Here is a 16,881-nt window from a genome sequence, read left to right as displayed (position 1 = left end):
CCCATTAAAGCATGTAATTTTAGAGTTTTTGTGTTGGCTAATATCTGAGTACTTCCACCACTGGAATAGGGATGCTGAGGTTCAAGAGGTTCATTTCTAGGACCTACTTCTTCTTCAAGGTGTCACTTCTTGGCAATTGTCTGGCACAGCTGACTTAGGATCAAAAGTTTGATCATCAAATGTATTTGGTATCGGCTGACTGAACGGATTTGAAGTACTGTGCCATTAAACACATGCTCCTACACACGCATGCACGCACGCACGCACGCACGCACGCACGCACGCACGCACGCACGCACGCACGCACGCACGCACGCACTCACACACACACACACACACACACACACACACACACACACACACACACACACACACACACACACACACACACACACACACACACAAACACAAAGAAAAGGGCACACCCACGAAGAAAGACAGGTACACACACATGCACACACACCTGCAGCCTGGCAGCAATCTGGGCATGGCACTTCCACACTCACACGCACACCTGCACACACACACGCACACACGCACGCACGCACACACACACGCACGCACGCACACACACACACACACACACACACACACACACACACACACACACACACACACACACACACACACACACACACACACACAAGAGAAAAGGGCACACCCACTGAGAAAGACAGGTACACACTAGTGTACTCACACATGCACACACACCTGCAGCCCACATACACACTGTTGTAATGCAGCTGTCAGATATGAAGCTGATTCATATCAATGTGTGATTTTGACCAACATTTGTACGGTGATAAAACTTGGCTGCAGAGAGTGTGGTTAGCCTAACATTTAAAGGGATGACATCTGGACTCAATAAGTGTCTGAGTGTTAGTCTAAATTAAAACATTTGTAGGTCCAATGTTGTTTGTCCCATATCTGTAATGGTGTAACTGCTTCACTGCCGTGAAACCTAAATGCTGCTCAGAGAAAATCATTTAATCACTGTTTTCCAATCAGGTCTTATCCAAGGAACCACATTTTCAAAAACACTTATCCTGCAGGCCAACCTATTGTCATGAGTAACCGTGTACCTACGGTAACCAAAAACGTTTAGGCTACCCTGTTTTTAAGCCATTAACCTACCAGCATCAGTATAAGCGGTTTGGTGTAAACATAATGCCCTCGAAAAAGACATCATGTCTTCAAGAATATGAATGTTCTCACAGACCAACCAACCAGCCTAGATGCAGATGGCTAAATTTACATCTGCATGGTTTATTTCCATCCAAGGATTCTTCACTACCTGAAAACATGCACAGTGTTAATTTAACTCCATTTGTACACTCTTCAGAGTTGAGTCCATTTGCTTTCTTTTGTAAACTCTCCGGAACACTATTGTTATGGTGTGTAAAAGCAGTCTTAGAAAAAAAAAAAAAAAACACAAACAAACAACCCTAAGCAAAATAGCACAAAATGATAATTATCGCTGGATTTTATTTGATAAATTAAAATACAATACGCAGATAATGCTACAGGGATCAGGATATTGCAATAAAGTGATGACTTATTTCCATTGTGGTCCTGTAGTCTGGGCTGGAGGGCAGGCATAAAATTAACACATTTTCCACAAGTATACAATTGTGTAGGCCTATTTATTGCTTCTCTGATATTTTACTCAAGGGTAAATTTGTCAAATGTTCTTAAAACTACTCACAGTATGTACAGATTTAATTCCATTTCCCACTCTTCCCCACCTTTTCTGATGTTGATGCAAATAACAAGGCTAGAAAGATGCACTGGCTGTTGCTTTTATATCAGCTTGGTTGTTTCATACTGAAAATCATTGAGAAAAACATTTTATTTTCAGGACCCATATTTTCAGCAAGAACAGAACGTTGTTGTTGTTAATGTTGTAATTGTTCTTCTGATTCTTCTTGTTCATCATATTATTATGTTCATCAACATCATTATTGTTATTATTAGTTTTATAATTTGTTGTTTGTTTCACAGAAACATGTTTCTCAATACATTCATCTAAATAAAACATGAAAATAAAAATATAATAATGCAATATATATATGCATGTGTATGTATATAGTTATATTTCTGTTTGTTATGGATAATATTTGCCTTTATTCACATAATTACTTATTATTTACTATTCATCACTGTACATATTTTGTTCTTACAATAATTATTAACATTTCTATATACATTATTGCTATTATTATATGTATTGTTGTCATAGAATACCCCCCTTATCTTCATTGGCCCCTTAGTTTCTAAGCTTTAATTATATATTTTTAGGAAGGCCACTTGATAAGCCCTTTTGTTTTGTTTTTTTGCCTTAAGTTTTGCACATCATGTTTTGATTTGGATTTTTGCTCCTTTCCATATCAAAGTATTTTTCTTTTTCCATTTTTGTTTTTATCACATGTTTAAAAAACAACAAACAAAACATTTGCAAATCAACTAAAGTTAACTAAGGGTTTTCCCACTAGTGTTCCCATCATCATTCCCGGCGGAAGTGGTCAGTGGGCTAGTGGGAACACGGCTAGCTGCTACAGGGCGTTGCTAGCGGCACAAAGTGGCATTTATTTTCTGGGAAACCGTTTTTTCCAACAACTTCACCTCCAACATTAATATTAACATTATTATCACCAAGAAGAAAAACGCCTGGCGTTAGGAAATAAGGACTTCGAAGCGCCCGGGTGCTATTTTAGTCGCTGTTTTAGTGACTTTGTGTGTGTCCCGTTAGCTATAGCCCCAGCCACGTAGCTAACGCGGCTAGCCCCCCCCCCTCTCTCCTTCTCTCTCTCTCTCTCTCCTTGCATCCACACACACACCAGCCCAGTGAATAGTGTTTTAACATGGAGTCAATCTGATGATACATTCTGATCTACAGACAGACCAGGAGACCAGGACACCAGGACACACCCGGTCAACACACATGCAGAAAGAAATACATTTTAACTCCGGGGCTTGATGTATATTTGTATATTCTTCGGTGCTTTTGGTGGAGCTTTCGAAGCGTCGTTGTAAAGTTTGATTTTTTTTTTGCACTCGGACCGACCAGACCGTCGGAGCAGCAGCAGCAAAGTTTTTAGTGCTGGAGGAGAAGAGAAGCTCATCTGTTTTGCTGTTGGAACACAACAAGAACCCAACGGAATCTGCGTTTCTCCTACCATCGACCATCCATCCAGACACACCATCCAGCATCTTTACAAACTAACATTATTGTGTCGTCGCTATAAAAAAACAAACATCAACTCTTGGGGTTTGTTTTTGCTCATTTTTTTTTCTTCCTTCCGCGGCGGCTCTTGGTTATTTTCTTTTTTCCTCCCAACTCGTTTGTCGAGATTCTTCTTGGTCTTCATGGTCACCAGACAGACCAGACCAGACAGGGAATAATAAATACCAAATGAGACTGAAGGAATTCACAACGTCTTCAAAGATCTTCATTTAAACCCCCCCACAAAGGCCATTCAACTAAGCAACACCGGGGGTGGATCCACCAACCAAGCCAAGGCCAATGTGTTGCTTTTGTTTACATAAAGGAATACTTTAGCTCACGTTACATTATGTGAGATAAACATCAAAGAGGAATCGTTACAAGAAGGATCTATTTGCACCGGAACGGAACGTGGCGACTGTAGTGATCTATTTCACTATTCATAAACCAAAATCCTGTGCACAGGGTGTGGGATATCTTGGTTTTAAAAGTATAGCTAACGGGGCACAACAAGCCAGCCCTTGATTTATATTTTTAAATGGTTTGCACTGAAGATATCTTGCTACCATTACGTTTAGACGAGGAGTATTATCTGACAAATAGCAGATTGTTGATAATCTTTCTCCTGGTGCTTGGACGTACGTAGCAGCAGCAACCTCAGAAAGCCTCCTTACATTTGATTGTTTACACACACACACACACACACACACACACACACACACACACACACACACACACACACACACACACACACACACACACACACAGCACCATCCTCGCCTGGTCGTTGCTGAAGACACACCAAGAAGAGGACAGACACTCCATCACGTTGTGGAAAATGTTAATCGGATATAATCTGCTGCAAATATAAAACCGGAAGCCCAATGAGTGACACACAGTCCACTTTCACTGACAGGTACAGTATAATATTACAGTACCTACTTCTGCAATGCATGCCTGCTTTAACCCCCCCTCAACCCCCCCCCCCCCCACACACACACACACACACACACACACACACACACACACACACACACACACACACACACACACACACACACGTACTTGTGTCCACATAAAGGAGAAACATACAGGGACACTGGCACAAATATTATAGATGCAGTAAGCTTACATTCACAAAATCATGGCACATGTCTTCATTATACAATAAGCATGTCACTCAGTAATACTCTATGGGTATAAGTGTACACACACACACACACACACACACACACACACACACACACACACACACACACACACACACACACACACACACACACACACACACAGATTGCCATTGAAGAATGTAGCATCATCATGCCCATGATGATGTGAATCTGAAGTCCTTCATCTTGCTGCTTGCAGACAGTTTAGGGAGCCCTCAGCCCTTTCTAACTAAAAGTCATAAACCAAATTAAAATGGTTAAATTAATTTTGTGCTGTGCCATGACATTGGCCTAAAAGACGGATCACACAGTCAGCGCCTGATGGAAACATTTTTGTGAATGTCACAGTTAAGCACTTTTATGCGGTGATGCGCCTGGTAATAACTCTGTGACTCTCTGTAATACAATCTAATTACTAAGAAGGGTCATCGGGGCGTTGATGGAAACTGTGCTGATCTCAGCATGGGTAAATGGAGTCCTTTGCAGACAGTAAAGTACTACTTGTACAAGGGGGTGGGAAAACCTGCCACTGTTTGTTTGTGTGCTAGGAGGACCATGGTTCTCAAACGTTTTAATTTCAAGGACCCCCATAAGTGTACAAATGGGTCTAAATGGTTCCATTTGTACACTCTCGGTTACAGACCTTGCGAGGTTGTGCTAGGCCTTGGACACAGGTAGATGGTCCTTGTACACCTTACAAAATCACTAGTCAGTCTAGCTTTTCAAACCAACCTGCTGCTGCACTTAAAAGTATCTGTAGACTTCACCAAAGCCTATAAGTCTCTCAGCTATTAATCACCTTACACAAAGGATCGGTCAGATTGGATTTGAGCTATTGATACTAATGGATTTAACTGGTGTCCAGTTAATTGTGGAGCACAGAGTTTCTTTCAGTTTTCTTTCTCCACTATTGTATTACAGTTCAAGTTGTCAGTGTCTCTGTCCACCGAAGTTACGAGGACAAATTCCTTTTTTTAAATTTATTTAGTGAAAAAAGTGGTTATTATGACTGTTTCTCTTGCGGTCTGGCAAGGTAACTGAGAAGTGAAGCTGTGATGTTGTGTCAAGCCATCCCTCTTGAATCCCACATACCTGCAAAGAGGGGAGGCCAATACAGTGGAATGTAGCCTAGATGCTAGAGGAAAAATCTATTCTAATAGACAATTGAATTGTGATTTGAACTTATGTCCAGGACATAAATTAGACAACATAAATTAGCTTCCTTGACGTAGTCTATGCTTCCATGTTCTTTACAGGACCCCCATTATTAGTGTATCACAGCATTATTTACCACAACACTGCATGCTATGGAGCTCAAATGCCTCTACTGGTTAAGTTCTCCATCTCACTGTTGTTCGAGCCTTGGTACCAAGTCACTAGAAGCATTTACGTGAGCTTGGAATAAATGATGGTTCTTCTCTGGATTTCTCTGGTTGCAGTGGTTCTCAAACTTTTTTTTTTCATGTCAAGGGCCCCCAAATTGACACTTACTAGCCTGCATGCCAAGGACTTTCAACCATTTAGATTTTGACATTAGGCTACAGATCCCCATTTAATGGCATTTCTATCTCTGGGACCCCAATTTATGTTGTAACATGTTAATGTAACTCTGAGAGTGTACAAATGGAACCGGTTTCCATTTGTATACTCTCAGAGTGACAGACCCGTAAGGGTCCATTTGGTTCCTAACTATATATCATTTACCTGGGGACCCCCTGGAACTCCCTCAAGGACCCCTGGGGGTCCCTGGACCCCACTTTGAGAACCACTGATGAATTGAACCACACAGTGAAAGGTTGCTATGCTATCAGACATGTAGCCCAGAGTGCAGTTTAGGACATAATGTATAATACCATTCCTTGTTTGCAGCTTGTGTGTAATGCCTGACCAAGTCCAACCATGCACGTCTTTCTTTAGTAACATTGATAGGCTAGTCAGGAGGAGGAACGTCAAGACAAATACAGACACACAAGACAAACACAGAATACGTTTCCTTTCACCATTAACTACAGTTTTAGAAAGCAAGTTGAATGCAGCTATTGCAGTGGGCTTGATTGCTTTCATTCGTTTCGTCAGCTATTTTATGTATTAAGTCCACCACTGTTGCTTGTTACTCCAGTAGAATGAACATAGTCATGTAGAAACCCTTGTGGTACTGAAAAACATGAATTCAAACAGCATAACATCATCCTTGGAAGAAGTCCTCAAGTATTACCGGTAGTTTAATTTGGGTGCAAGCTGGCCAATCATCTAGGCCTGTCACAATTATTACATAATCGTCTAATCGCAATTATTTGAGATAATCGCAATTATTTTGCATAATCGTCATAATCGTTTCCATGTTGAAAAATGTTCATATCGTTTAAAACATTTCTCAAAAAGTATTGGAAATAGCAGATCTACAAGCTCACAATCGTACATTTTTCTTTTTAAGTATAAAGTTATTGAATTTACCAGTCATCTCTTTGTATATATTTAGTTTTTTTGTCATCGAGGCCTGTGTAATTTGAAAGCCTAAAAGCCAAAGAGAAATGTAATTTGTATTCGTAAGCTCCAGTGTTCAACGACCAAAACACAATTAAATCTTTAATCGCAATTGTTTGTGTGACAATTAATCGGCACGTAAAAGTTCATAATCGTGGCATCCCTACACTCGTCTGAATTGTTATCGAGGTTATAGGTCGGCTTGAAAGATTCTTATCCAAGGTGATAGATTTGCAACGTTTATTGATTAGTCATGATCTGTGAGCCCTCTCTTCCATTTCTCCCTCACCGCACCCCCTCTGTGTGTGTGTGTGTGTGTGTGTGTGTGTGTGTGTGTGTGTGTGTGTGTGTGTGTGTGTGTGTGTGTGTGTGTGTGTGTGTGTGTGTGTGTGTGTGTGTGTGTGTGTGTGTGTGTGTGTGTGTGTGTGTGTGTGTGTGTGTGTGTGTGTGTGTGGTGCATTTTGTTTTTGTTAGACTTGGCTAGGGTCGTGTGATGCACCACTAACATCCAGCCGGTGGGTCAGTTTAGTGTGCTGCTAGCTCTTTGTCATAGAGTTCTGCTGATCTCCACGTTTTTCCCACCCCCCCTGAGGCCCTCCCGGGAAGTGCTACTAGTGACATCACTAATGGTAAACAATAGCTTTCAGTGGCTTTCACTCTGTATGTATGTATGTACCCCCCCCCCCCCCCCCCCTCAGGTCTGCCACGCCAGTCTAGCCCAGGTATTCTCTTATATACTGGTGGGAGGATGTCTCCCTTTATTAGCACATTGAAGGGGAGATGGTGTTTGTGGCTATTAAGGATGATCATGAACCCTAGCGTCCCCTCAGGTGAACATTCTGTGAAAATAGAAGTTGTACAAGCACACACAGTTTTTAAATCAGCTATTTTAGGCAAATAAAAATTGGTGTAGAGCGGCAAAAAGAAGGGGGTCAAGTATAGAGCCCTGGGGACCCCGGTCTACTTACTCGACTTACTACAATGGCATTGTGTTGCCCGATTATCTGTGTATTTGACGTCCGACAACCAGGTCTCTCTGTAGATGCTTTAGGCCAGTGGTTCTCAAACTTGTATATGTCAAGGACCCCCAAATTGACACTTATTAGCCCACGGACCCCCATTTGAAAATATATGCCAAGGACCCCATAAGATTTTTACGGCTCTAACAGTGATTCTCAACCATTTTAATTTCAAGGACCCCCGTCCATGTAATGGCATTTCTATCTCTGGGACCCCGATATATATTGTAAAATCAATGTTAATTTAACTCTGCGAGGGTACGGTCCATTTGGTTCCATTTCTACACTCTCTGAGTTACAGACCCATAAGGGTCCATTTGGTTCCTAACTATCGACCATTTAGCTGGGGACCCCCTGGAACTCCATCAAGGATCCCTGGGGGTCCTCGGACCAATTGCTTTAGGCTTCTCTCTGTCATCCAGTGCTTCTACTGCTGCCAGTCAGTGATGACGATGACGATAGAGGTATGTCAGCTGCAGTGCTACTGATGATGAAGAGGGAGCGATGTGATGTCGGCTGCACTTCCAAATAGCAGATCTACAAGCTCACAGCGCGTCACTTAGTGCCGGGCTGTGTGCTTGTACATCTGCTATTTGCAAAATTTGCTCAATTTGAATTTTTTGTAACACAAATATTCTATTCCGGGGGTCCCTGGCACAAAACATTTTCAGATGGGGGCCCGCGGCCAAATATATCAATTTGGGTGTCCATGTGGCTTTTGAAAAAGTTTGAGAACCACTGTCGTAGATGACCGACTGGACGCCAGGGTCTACATTTCTCTATGGAGAGTAGGGAGAGACGACCCCCAACCGCTGCAGATCATCATATACTAGTTATATTGTAAGAACATAATACCGGCATACAGATCAGGTCAAAATAACATTGCAAAATATATAACATTGCATTTAATAAAACAAGACCTGTATTGTAGCTTTAAGAAGAAAATATTTTTTCATTACCAGCCTGTAAGATGCAATCTAATATGTAAACATAGGGCGCAACAAACAGACATACTCTAAGTAGCCTGTTGGGGATGGAAATAGGGCAGTGACATTGTGATATTGTTATGTTGTGGGTTTGTTTTATGTCTAGAGTTTCTTAACAGTATTTTAACTCTTGCTCATTCTAATAGAGGGCTTTGACTTTCCTCATGACCAGTGACACAATGTGCCCGAATAAATCATGTTCTTCCTTCACTCACAATTCAGAGCAGCGTTGCAGTCAGAAAAACCCCTTGGAGTGATTTCTAACCATACTCGAAAACAATTATAGTAGCCTAAACACCCAAGCTTGTCATTAAAACAGGCCCGCTTACAGCATGGCTAGGTCATGACAACAAATCCTAAAGTATGCTACATATATCACCCACCCGTAAAGGTTCGCCCTAGTCTCCGTTTCCCACGGGCTACCCGTGATCTGTCATCGAGATTATAGTTGTTTAGGCTGCTGCTGTTTAGGTCACAGGACCCTTTCTCTCTGATTTAACCCTTCTCCTGCTCACAGAGTGTGTTTTCCTCTCCCCCGCCACAGAAAACACACATTCTATTGCGTCATTCGTCCATCCTTCTGCTCACCTTCAAACCCCCCCAACGCGCGCTTTCCGCCACCCTCCTACCGTGTCTGTAATAGCCGCCTTGATTCCTCAGGGTTTTAAATTGGCTAGGCGGCCCGCAGGACTGAGTAGAAGTCATCAGAATGTCACTGCAGTGTAAATGAGGAGTTTAGGAAGAGTCTACTCGCACCTGGATGTCACTTTGGCAGGCACACAACAACAGTTACTGCTCAGTGTTCTCTCTTTCTAGCTCTCATGTATCTCTCTCTCCCTCTCTGTCTCTCACCCTTGCTCTCTATTGATCATCAGTGACCATTGTAGTATTTGGGTCTTTACGGTAAGCTTAACCAGGTTTATGTTGACTTTGCTGTTAATCAAAAATGAACACTGCCTTTTTGTATTTGACCCTCTCAGTATGTTGTTTAAGGAAATGTGTGCAATAACTGTAGCCTTATTAGACCTAGCTAGAACGACAGAAATGCACTGAGAAATAGAAAACGGGGAGGGGGTTGAGAAACGGGACAGTGCCCCAAGGCTGGTGATGTTGTAGTAGTGTGTGTGGGTGGAGAATTGGGTATGATCCAGGGGGTTGCTGGCGTGCCGGGCCACACTGAGGGGTCTATCAACCTCGTCTTTGTGATGCTGATGCTAGTGGACACCCTCTTCAATCCGTCCCCATCCGCCAAGAGAGCTGCAGGGCGTAACCATTACTCTCACTTCACAAAAGGCGACGTCCACAATGGAAGAGAAAGGGCACCGGGTGAAGAGCGCTGCTGTCTTGCCACAAAGTGTCATGTCCTCGCATGTCTACGCTAGGGGTCTTTTAGCAATGAACTAGGCTAGGTCCTTCAAGTTGAATGTGCACGTGATGCCACGAGACCCCCGCAACACTGCACCATGGTGGCCTTAATTGATTTGTTGGTGACAGCTTATCGCAGCTGCCTCTGTGTTTATTGTGCTACAGACCGATAAATAGTACTTTATTTTTCACTTTCTGCTTTAATTAGTTGATTGTTTAGTGCGCAATTGTTTCGGGTGTAAACGGTAAACACACACATCGTGTGTTTGTTGTGTCTGTCTGTTTCTGACCAAGCCAGACGGAGATGCAGGAGCCAGGTTGAGATGCAGCATCTCTGCAGTGGCTGAATTTGATTTATGTGGCCGTGGCCTGCTTAGCACCCCCTCCCCCCAACACACACACACACACGCACACACCCCTTCCTCCTCCCTGCATCTCAGAGTTAGGATGCTCTAATCGAATGCCGTTGCCTTGTGCGTGCCAGGCCCTGCCAGTGCTGTAGAAAGGGACCAGAAACCTGTGGGTGCACTGTCATTAATCTTATAATGCCCATCCCTGCTGATTCAGGGGTGTCTGGGCACACTCACCACTATACTCTCTAGACAAGAACCGGTGTCGGAATACAGATTCTGTCAACGGCCTCTGTCTCCCACATGCAACAGGAGGGACTGGCTTCTGTACTAACTGAAATGCCCTTTTCATTTGTGACAATCTAGTCGATGCAATATTTCTAAGTGAGGGATTGAACTTTTGACAGAAATGTTGCCAGATGTTACACTGGAAAAGTCCACTTCAGTGAGTAGAAAGGAGCACAACGATGAGTGATGATGCAAGACTCAGAAACAAGCTGTAGAGCATTGGTTCTCAAATGTTTTTTTTTGTTTCAAGAACCCCCATAACTGTGTACAAATTGAACCAAATGGACAAATAAGGGTCCATTGGTTCCATTGGTACACTTTCAGAGTTATAGAGTGGTCAGGGTCCATTTGGAACCCCCTCAAGGAACCCACACGTTGAGAACCACTGCTGTATTTGTGTGTTGTGAGACCAAAGCTTATGACTGGTCATTCTTGTTTTAAAATATCTACGCGGTGTCATAAAATGGAACATCATGAAACATATAATCAGTAATCTGCATCGCCTGCCTTTAACAACATTAACCGTGGTGTTCATATTTTGAGCATGTCCGATCTACAAGCTCACACAATATGTCGCTTTGTGACACGTTGTGAGCTTATGTTGTATTTTTCGTACCTCGACCAAGTAGGGGCTCAAGTGGTACCAGAGAAGATGCCAGATATTGACAGCTGGAATTCCTGCTGTGAGGCGTATGATGAGCATTCCCACACTCAACGTATTAGTGGTGTCGTTCTGTGTGACATCTTCTGATTGGCAAGCCGAGGCAGATGTTAAGTAATATAATGCTTCAACCCGTGGTCACCATAACCAACTTACAGCCACCACCACCAGCAGCAGCAGCACAGTGTTGTTGGGGGGGAGGGGGATAATGTATGTGTGAGGACTTCAATTATTTACTCTGGTCTCCTGCCTTGAAGCTGGACCTGTGGACAGCGTAGACTGAGCCACCTCCTCCACCTTCCCTTCCCCACGTTGCAAGACAGCAGACAGCGTAGCGTAAAGAAATGTCTATCCCCCGGCCCTCATGTCAGGAATCCTGATGAGGTTTATTGGGGCAGAAAGGGCACCGTTTTCCCCTGAGGCTGTAGTGAGAGCTAGGGAGCTATCTCCATACACCACACCTCCCTGGCTCTCTCTCTGTCTCGCTCTCTCTCTCTCTTGCATACTTGAGCTCTCTTTTATGTGAGTTTAGCTTTTCTCTCTCCCTCTGTGCAAGCGCACACACACACACACACACACACACACACACACACACACACACACACACACACACACACACACACACACACACACACACACACACACACACACACACACACACACACACACACACACACACACACAGAGACAACACACAACTGAGGTCACGAGTTGGGACACCACAGTGTAGGCACCAGTTAGTGAGAATCAATGTTTGTCAGACAGGGGCAGACTCTTAATCCAGGAGGTGGCTCTAAACAGAAGTATCACTGTGTGGTGTGGCTTACTCCTTTCTCAATAACAGGGAGTGGAAAGCAGTGATGTCATGTTGTCTCTGCGTGCTGCATGTGTCTGCACACAGTGCAGCTAGTGACTCAGGTATATAGATTAGATAACAAACAGTGCGTGCTCTCTCCCATTGGCAGGCTGCAGGCGTGAGTCAGGCCCTGTTGAAGAGCCTGCATCATTACACCATTCAGATAGAATCAACAGCCTTTGTGGAAAGATGCTATGAATGGCTGGCCGGTGGTGCTGAATGGAGAATCTTGCCTCTTCCACCGTGGTCCCTTTGGCACAGGCCACCACTGGCATGACTCAGCACAAGGTCCCGACTCCTGGTCAAGAGATTGTGTCGTACCTTATGATTTCCAATGGAATAGTGTAAAAAAATACCGTTGTTTTCCTGTGGAGGTGTAGAGGTGCAACAGTTAGAACTAAGTGATTTAATCAATCAATTATAAAAAAATAATAATTGATTTGTGGGGACAATTAGCCAAAATAGCAGATCTACAAGCTCACAATAGATATTAGAATAATCGATAGTTGCAGCCCTTGTAGCCTGACATCTAAAGATGGATTGTGGGAGTGTGTGTCAGTACTGTGTTGTGAATATTTCACCTCATGGAAGGAACACACCCCTGCCTGTTAGCACTGGCCTCAGGGCAAATCTAGTGACATCCAATCACCTTCCAAGGGGGAGGTTGGCTCCTCCCCCCTCTCAGCCACACCACCTGGGTGCTGTGTTCTCTGTTACTGGTGGTTGGTGGAAGAGCTCAGACAGTCGCAGCGGAACTCCTCCATTCCGTTCAGCAAGTTGCAACATCACCGCCATCCGACAGACAGGGAACAAGACGGGTGTTGTAGTTTACCTAGGATAGGTTTCTGACTTTTGTTCCCTCTATGACATCAAACTTAACCCCTTCATCTGTTGTCTTTTTTGTTGGGTGACATTAAACACCAACGCTAAATGTTCAGTTTCATTGCTCATTCATGTGTTGTTAGTATCATAGGGGAACTAAAATTAACCTGGAGTTAATCTCAAATCCTGTCTCGGTCGGTCTTGTTCCTCATATAGTTGACCGTTTTCCGTCCTCCTGTCCTGTTTTGAGAGTCCCTTTTTCACAGACATGGCTCTGTGCTCCCATCGGGGTGTTTGTGTGACTCCTTCCCTCTCTTCCTTCCTTCTCTCCATCCTTGGTGTGCTGCTGCTCTGTCTGGTCTGGGACCAGGCCTCCCTCTCTCTCTCTCTCTCTTGCTGCAGCAGTTGGCTCAGCTCTGCCACAGTTTTCCATCAAAACACCAAACCTCAATGGAGCATTCAAGCCCGGGCCCGCCTCAGCACTGCCCCTCCCATCCCACCCTGTTCCGACTCAGCCTTCTCTGTCTCTCTCTCTCGCTCTCGCTCTCTCTCTCTCTCTCTCTCTCGCTCTCGCTCTCGCTCTCTCTCTCTCGTTCTCTCATGGTCTTGTCCAGAAGGGAGCCCCCAGCTCATACTGGAACTTTTATAGCTAGGCCTGAAGAATTGAGTGAGTCAAGGAAAATGTTCATAAAGACACAGTTTGCATAGGTTTTGAGGGAACCGCTGGTCTGGTCTGGTGGACGTTTTGTTTTGCAATGTTGCTCCTAGCAATCTAGTGATCAGCCACTGTCCCAACAGCCTATAACTTCACCCTAAATTGTACGGCTATGATTAGCTGTGTCCCTTTTAGGAGAACGATTTACGGCCTTCTGGCTGCATTTTTTGTGTATGTCTGTGACTGACCTAGACACTAGATTTCGAAAGGCCCGGTAGTGGGGTGGGGGGGGGGTGGGGGGGGAGCAATATCATAGAGGATCCTCCTCTAGTTCTCTCTCAATTGATTATGTTTATAAAGGTCTTATAGTTTTCACATTTTCTTTTTCACTTCTACTTCAACGGTGCACAAACAGAAAGCTCTTAAAGGGTCTACACCATGAATTTTAACTTTTTCTTCATTTTTGTGTGTTTTTGGTCTCCCCCACCTCTCTTCTGTTCGAACAAATACCCGACTTCGAGCATGCAGGCTTTCATAGGCTATCTGTGTTTTTTATGTAAATTGGTCTGAAAACAGTCCGTCAGATTTGTTCCCCCACCCTACGTCACGTCTGGGAACAATTCCTCCCGTTTTTCAGTTGTAACCAAAAAAAAAAATCAAAAAAAAAAATCAAAAAATTTGTTTTTCATTTTTATTTTTTTTTATTTTTTTTCTTATTTTTTTTTTTTACTTTTTCCACACAGAACCAGGACATAACATGCATACAAACTGGCTCAATAGCGCCCCGTGCCAAACAGGACAATGTGGTATTGCAGGTGAAAGTGCTTTATAAGCCAGAGAGAAGTTAGTTGGAATGAGTATATCTGAGGCTTGATTTAGGCTCAAACCTTTTGAAAAACGTTTGAGGGACATAAACAATATGATATCAAATATTATTATTATTTTTTAAATTCATGGTGTAGCTCCTTTAACTTTAGCTAACATATCCAACACGGCCTTCAGGTGTTTTTCTGTGTTTTTCTCTGTTCTTCATTTAAGAGGATGACTTGATGACAAAAACATCATCTTTTGTTATACTCCTTTTACGCGATGAAATACACAAAGAAAATCGAAAATCTTTTAACATGGATATTTGAGATTGAGAGCTTTGTTTGTTTTGGAAACACACACACACACACACACACACACACACACACACACACACACACACACACACACACACACACACACACACACACACACACACACACACACACACACACACACACACACACACACACACTGTAGACTGTGCTGCTAGGTGCCGAACAGACACCAGGCTACATGAATCTTGTACAGTACTGCAGTTACAGTACCAGGCATTATGAATTACAATACTTTAGTTAACATAGCTGATGTGAAGAGAGTTTGTATGCCTTCTCTCTTTTTTTGTCACTGTAGTGACACTTTTTGTCCTGCTGCAGTCTTTTCAACACTTTAGTGCAGACATTGAGATGCAAAGCTATGGTGCACAAAGTGCACAGTAAGTTTAACACCTCTGCCCTCCAGTTCCGCAACTCTGTGGCCTTTTAAGTTTTCCCTCAGTTGTGTGTGAAAAATATGTCCACAACCATGCTTATTTGTATTTTACATTTCAACAATATGGCAATTCAAAGTAATTCAGTGTTATTTTGAGTGACAATGACACAACTATGTCTATATCACCTTCAGCCTTTTAACCACTTAAGCCCTATATACTGTGTTGTATGATGAATAGACAGAATAGCCGATCTACAAACTCAACGTATTGGATCAACAAGCGTTGCCAGCTTGTAGATCTGCTATTCTTTTGCCTATCATGACATGCCCAAACTTGGTACGCGAGGTTGAAAGTGGATAAATCTGAAAGTGCTTTGCAACAAATTCCAACATCCACGTATCCAATGCTCTCTGTGGCGCTGCCCCGATTTGTATCGACTAAAGTTTCAGGTTAAGAATGGAGCTTTTAATCTCTCACAAGTCGTGTGTGTGTGTGTGTGTGAGGGAGAGTGTCAAGTTCAGAGTAATGTTGTTTGTAGCCCACTGGTTCTCAAGATCGGGTCCGGGGACTACCAGGTGGTCCAAATGGAACTAGTTACAAGTCTGTAACTCTGAGAGAGTACAGATGTGTTTGTGCACTCTCAGAGTTCAATTAACAAAGTCATGAAGGGAAAGTTCCATTTCTGCACTCTCATTTAAAGACCCATAAAGGTACATTTGGACCCCTGGTGGGCCCTGGACCAGGTGATGAGAAACAGTGGTTTAACCAGCTGCACATTGCCTCTCTTTTCCAACTGCTACTTGACTCCTCACCTTCCCATGATGATCTCTCCATCTTCTCCTCCCCACCTCTGAAGACCGGGAAAGCATCGGTGTCATTTTTTTATTTCTTTGGCTATTCAAAACTTAGCAGATATACAAGCTCATAGAGTCTTTGAATATATATATATATATATATATATATATTTTCATACAGCGAACAGATGTAACTCAAACTCCTGGGGATTGTACAAATGTATTTTCTGCTGTTTTTCTGAAAAACTGTTGTCGTTATGTCAGTGGTGCTCAAACTTGGCCATCGACCGAAATTTGGCCACGACCCCATCAGAATAGTTTGTAATGGGGACCCGCAGAAGCAAAGATTTGAGTAAAAATGTTCCCTTTTAAAAAATATATATATATTCAAATATTTGCACAAACGTTCGAGATTTTTGAATAGCCAAAGCATAAAATAATGGTTTAAGTGGTTAGACAGATGCGTTCCCGGTTTGAATGGGTTAAAAACCTTTTTAAAGGGCTGCGTCGTTCTTCTAATGCCTTATCTTAGGCTTCATCGCACAACGCCGTCGCTCGCCGCAAAAAGCGTTTCTTTTTGGCAAGCGGCACCCTCGTCCCATGGAATATAAATTGAGCTTTCATTTTAAAATGGCGATACAAACACGCGTTGTTGACTGTTTTGGGAGTTGAGCGTTGGGCCTTATTTTG

At 43.1% G+C, this 16,881-nt stretch overlaps 1 protein-coding gene across 6 annotated transcripts in view; it reads left to right on the top strand.

Moving 5' to 3' along the window:
* The first annotated feature begins 2,540 nt into the window (after window positions 1-2,540).
* The window catches only part of arhgef12a (Rho guanine nucleotide exchange factor (GEF) 12a), a 59,528-nt gene continuing 45,187 nt past the window's right edge, over window positions 2,541-16,881 (top strand). For all 6 annotated transcript variants that reach the window (XM_084065063.1, XM_084065062.1, XM_084065064.1 and 3 more), the window contains exon 1: window positions 2,541-4,139. In XM_084065063.1, the coding sequence (XP_083921189.1) occupies window positions 4,108-4,139 (32 nt within the window). In that variant the 5' untranslated portion in view covers window positions 2,541-4,107. The remainder of the gene's footprint in view (window positions 4,140-16,881) is intronic.

The sequence above is a fragment of the Gymnoscopelus microlampas genome, assembly GCF_963454915.1.
Source record: "Gymnoscopelus microlampas genome assembly, chromosome: 8".
Taxonomy (NCBI): domain Eukaryota; kingdom Metazoa; phylum Chordata; class Actinopteri; order Myctophiformes; family Myctophidae; genus Gymnoscopelus; species Gymnoscopelus microlampas.
This window is presented reverse-complemented; position numbering and strand designations above follow the sequence as displayed.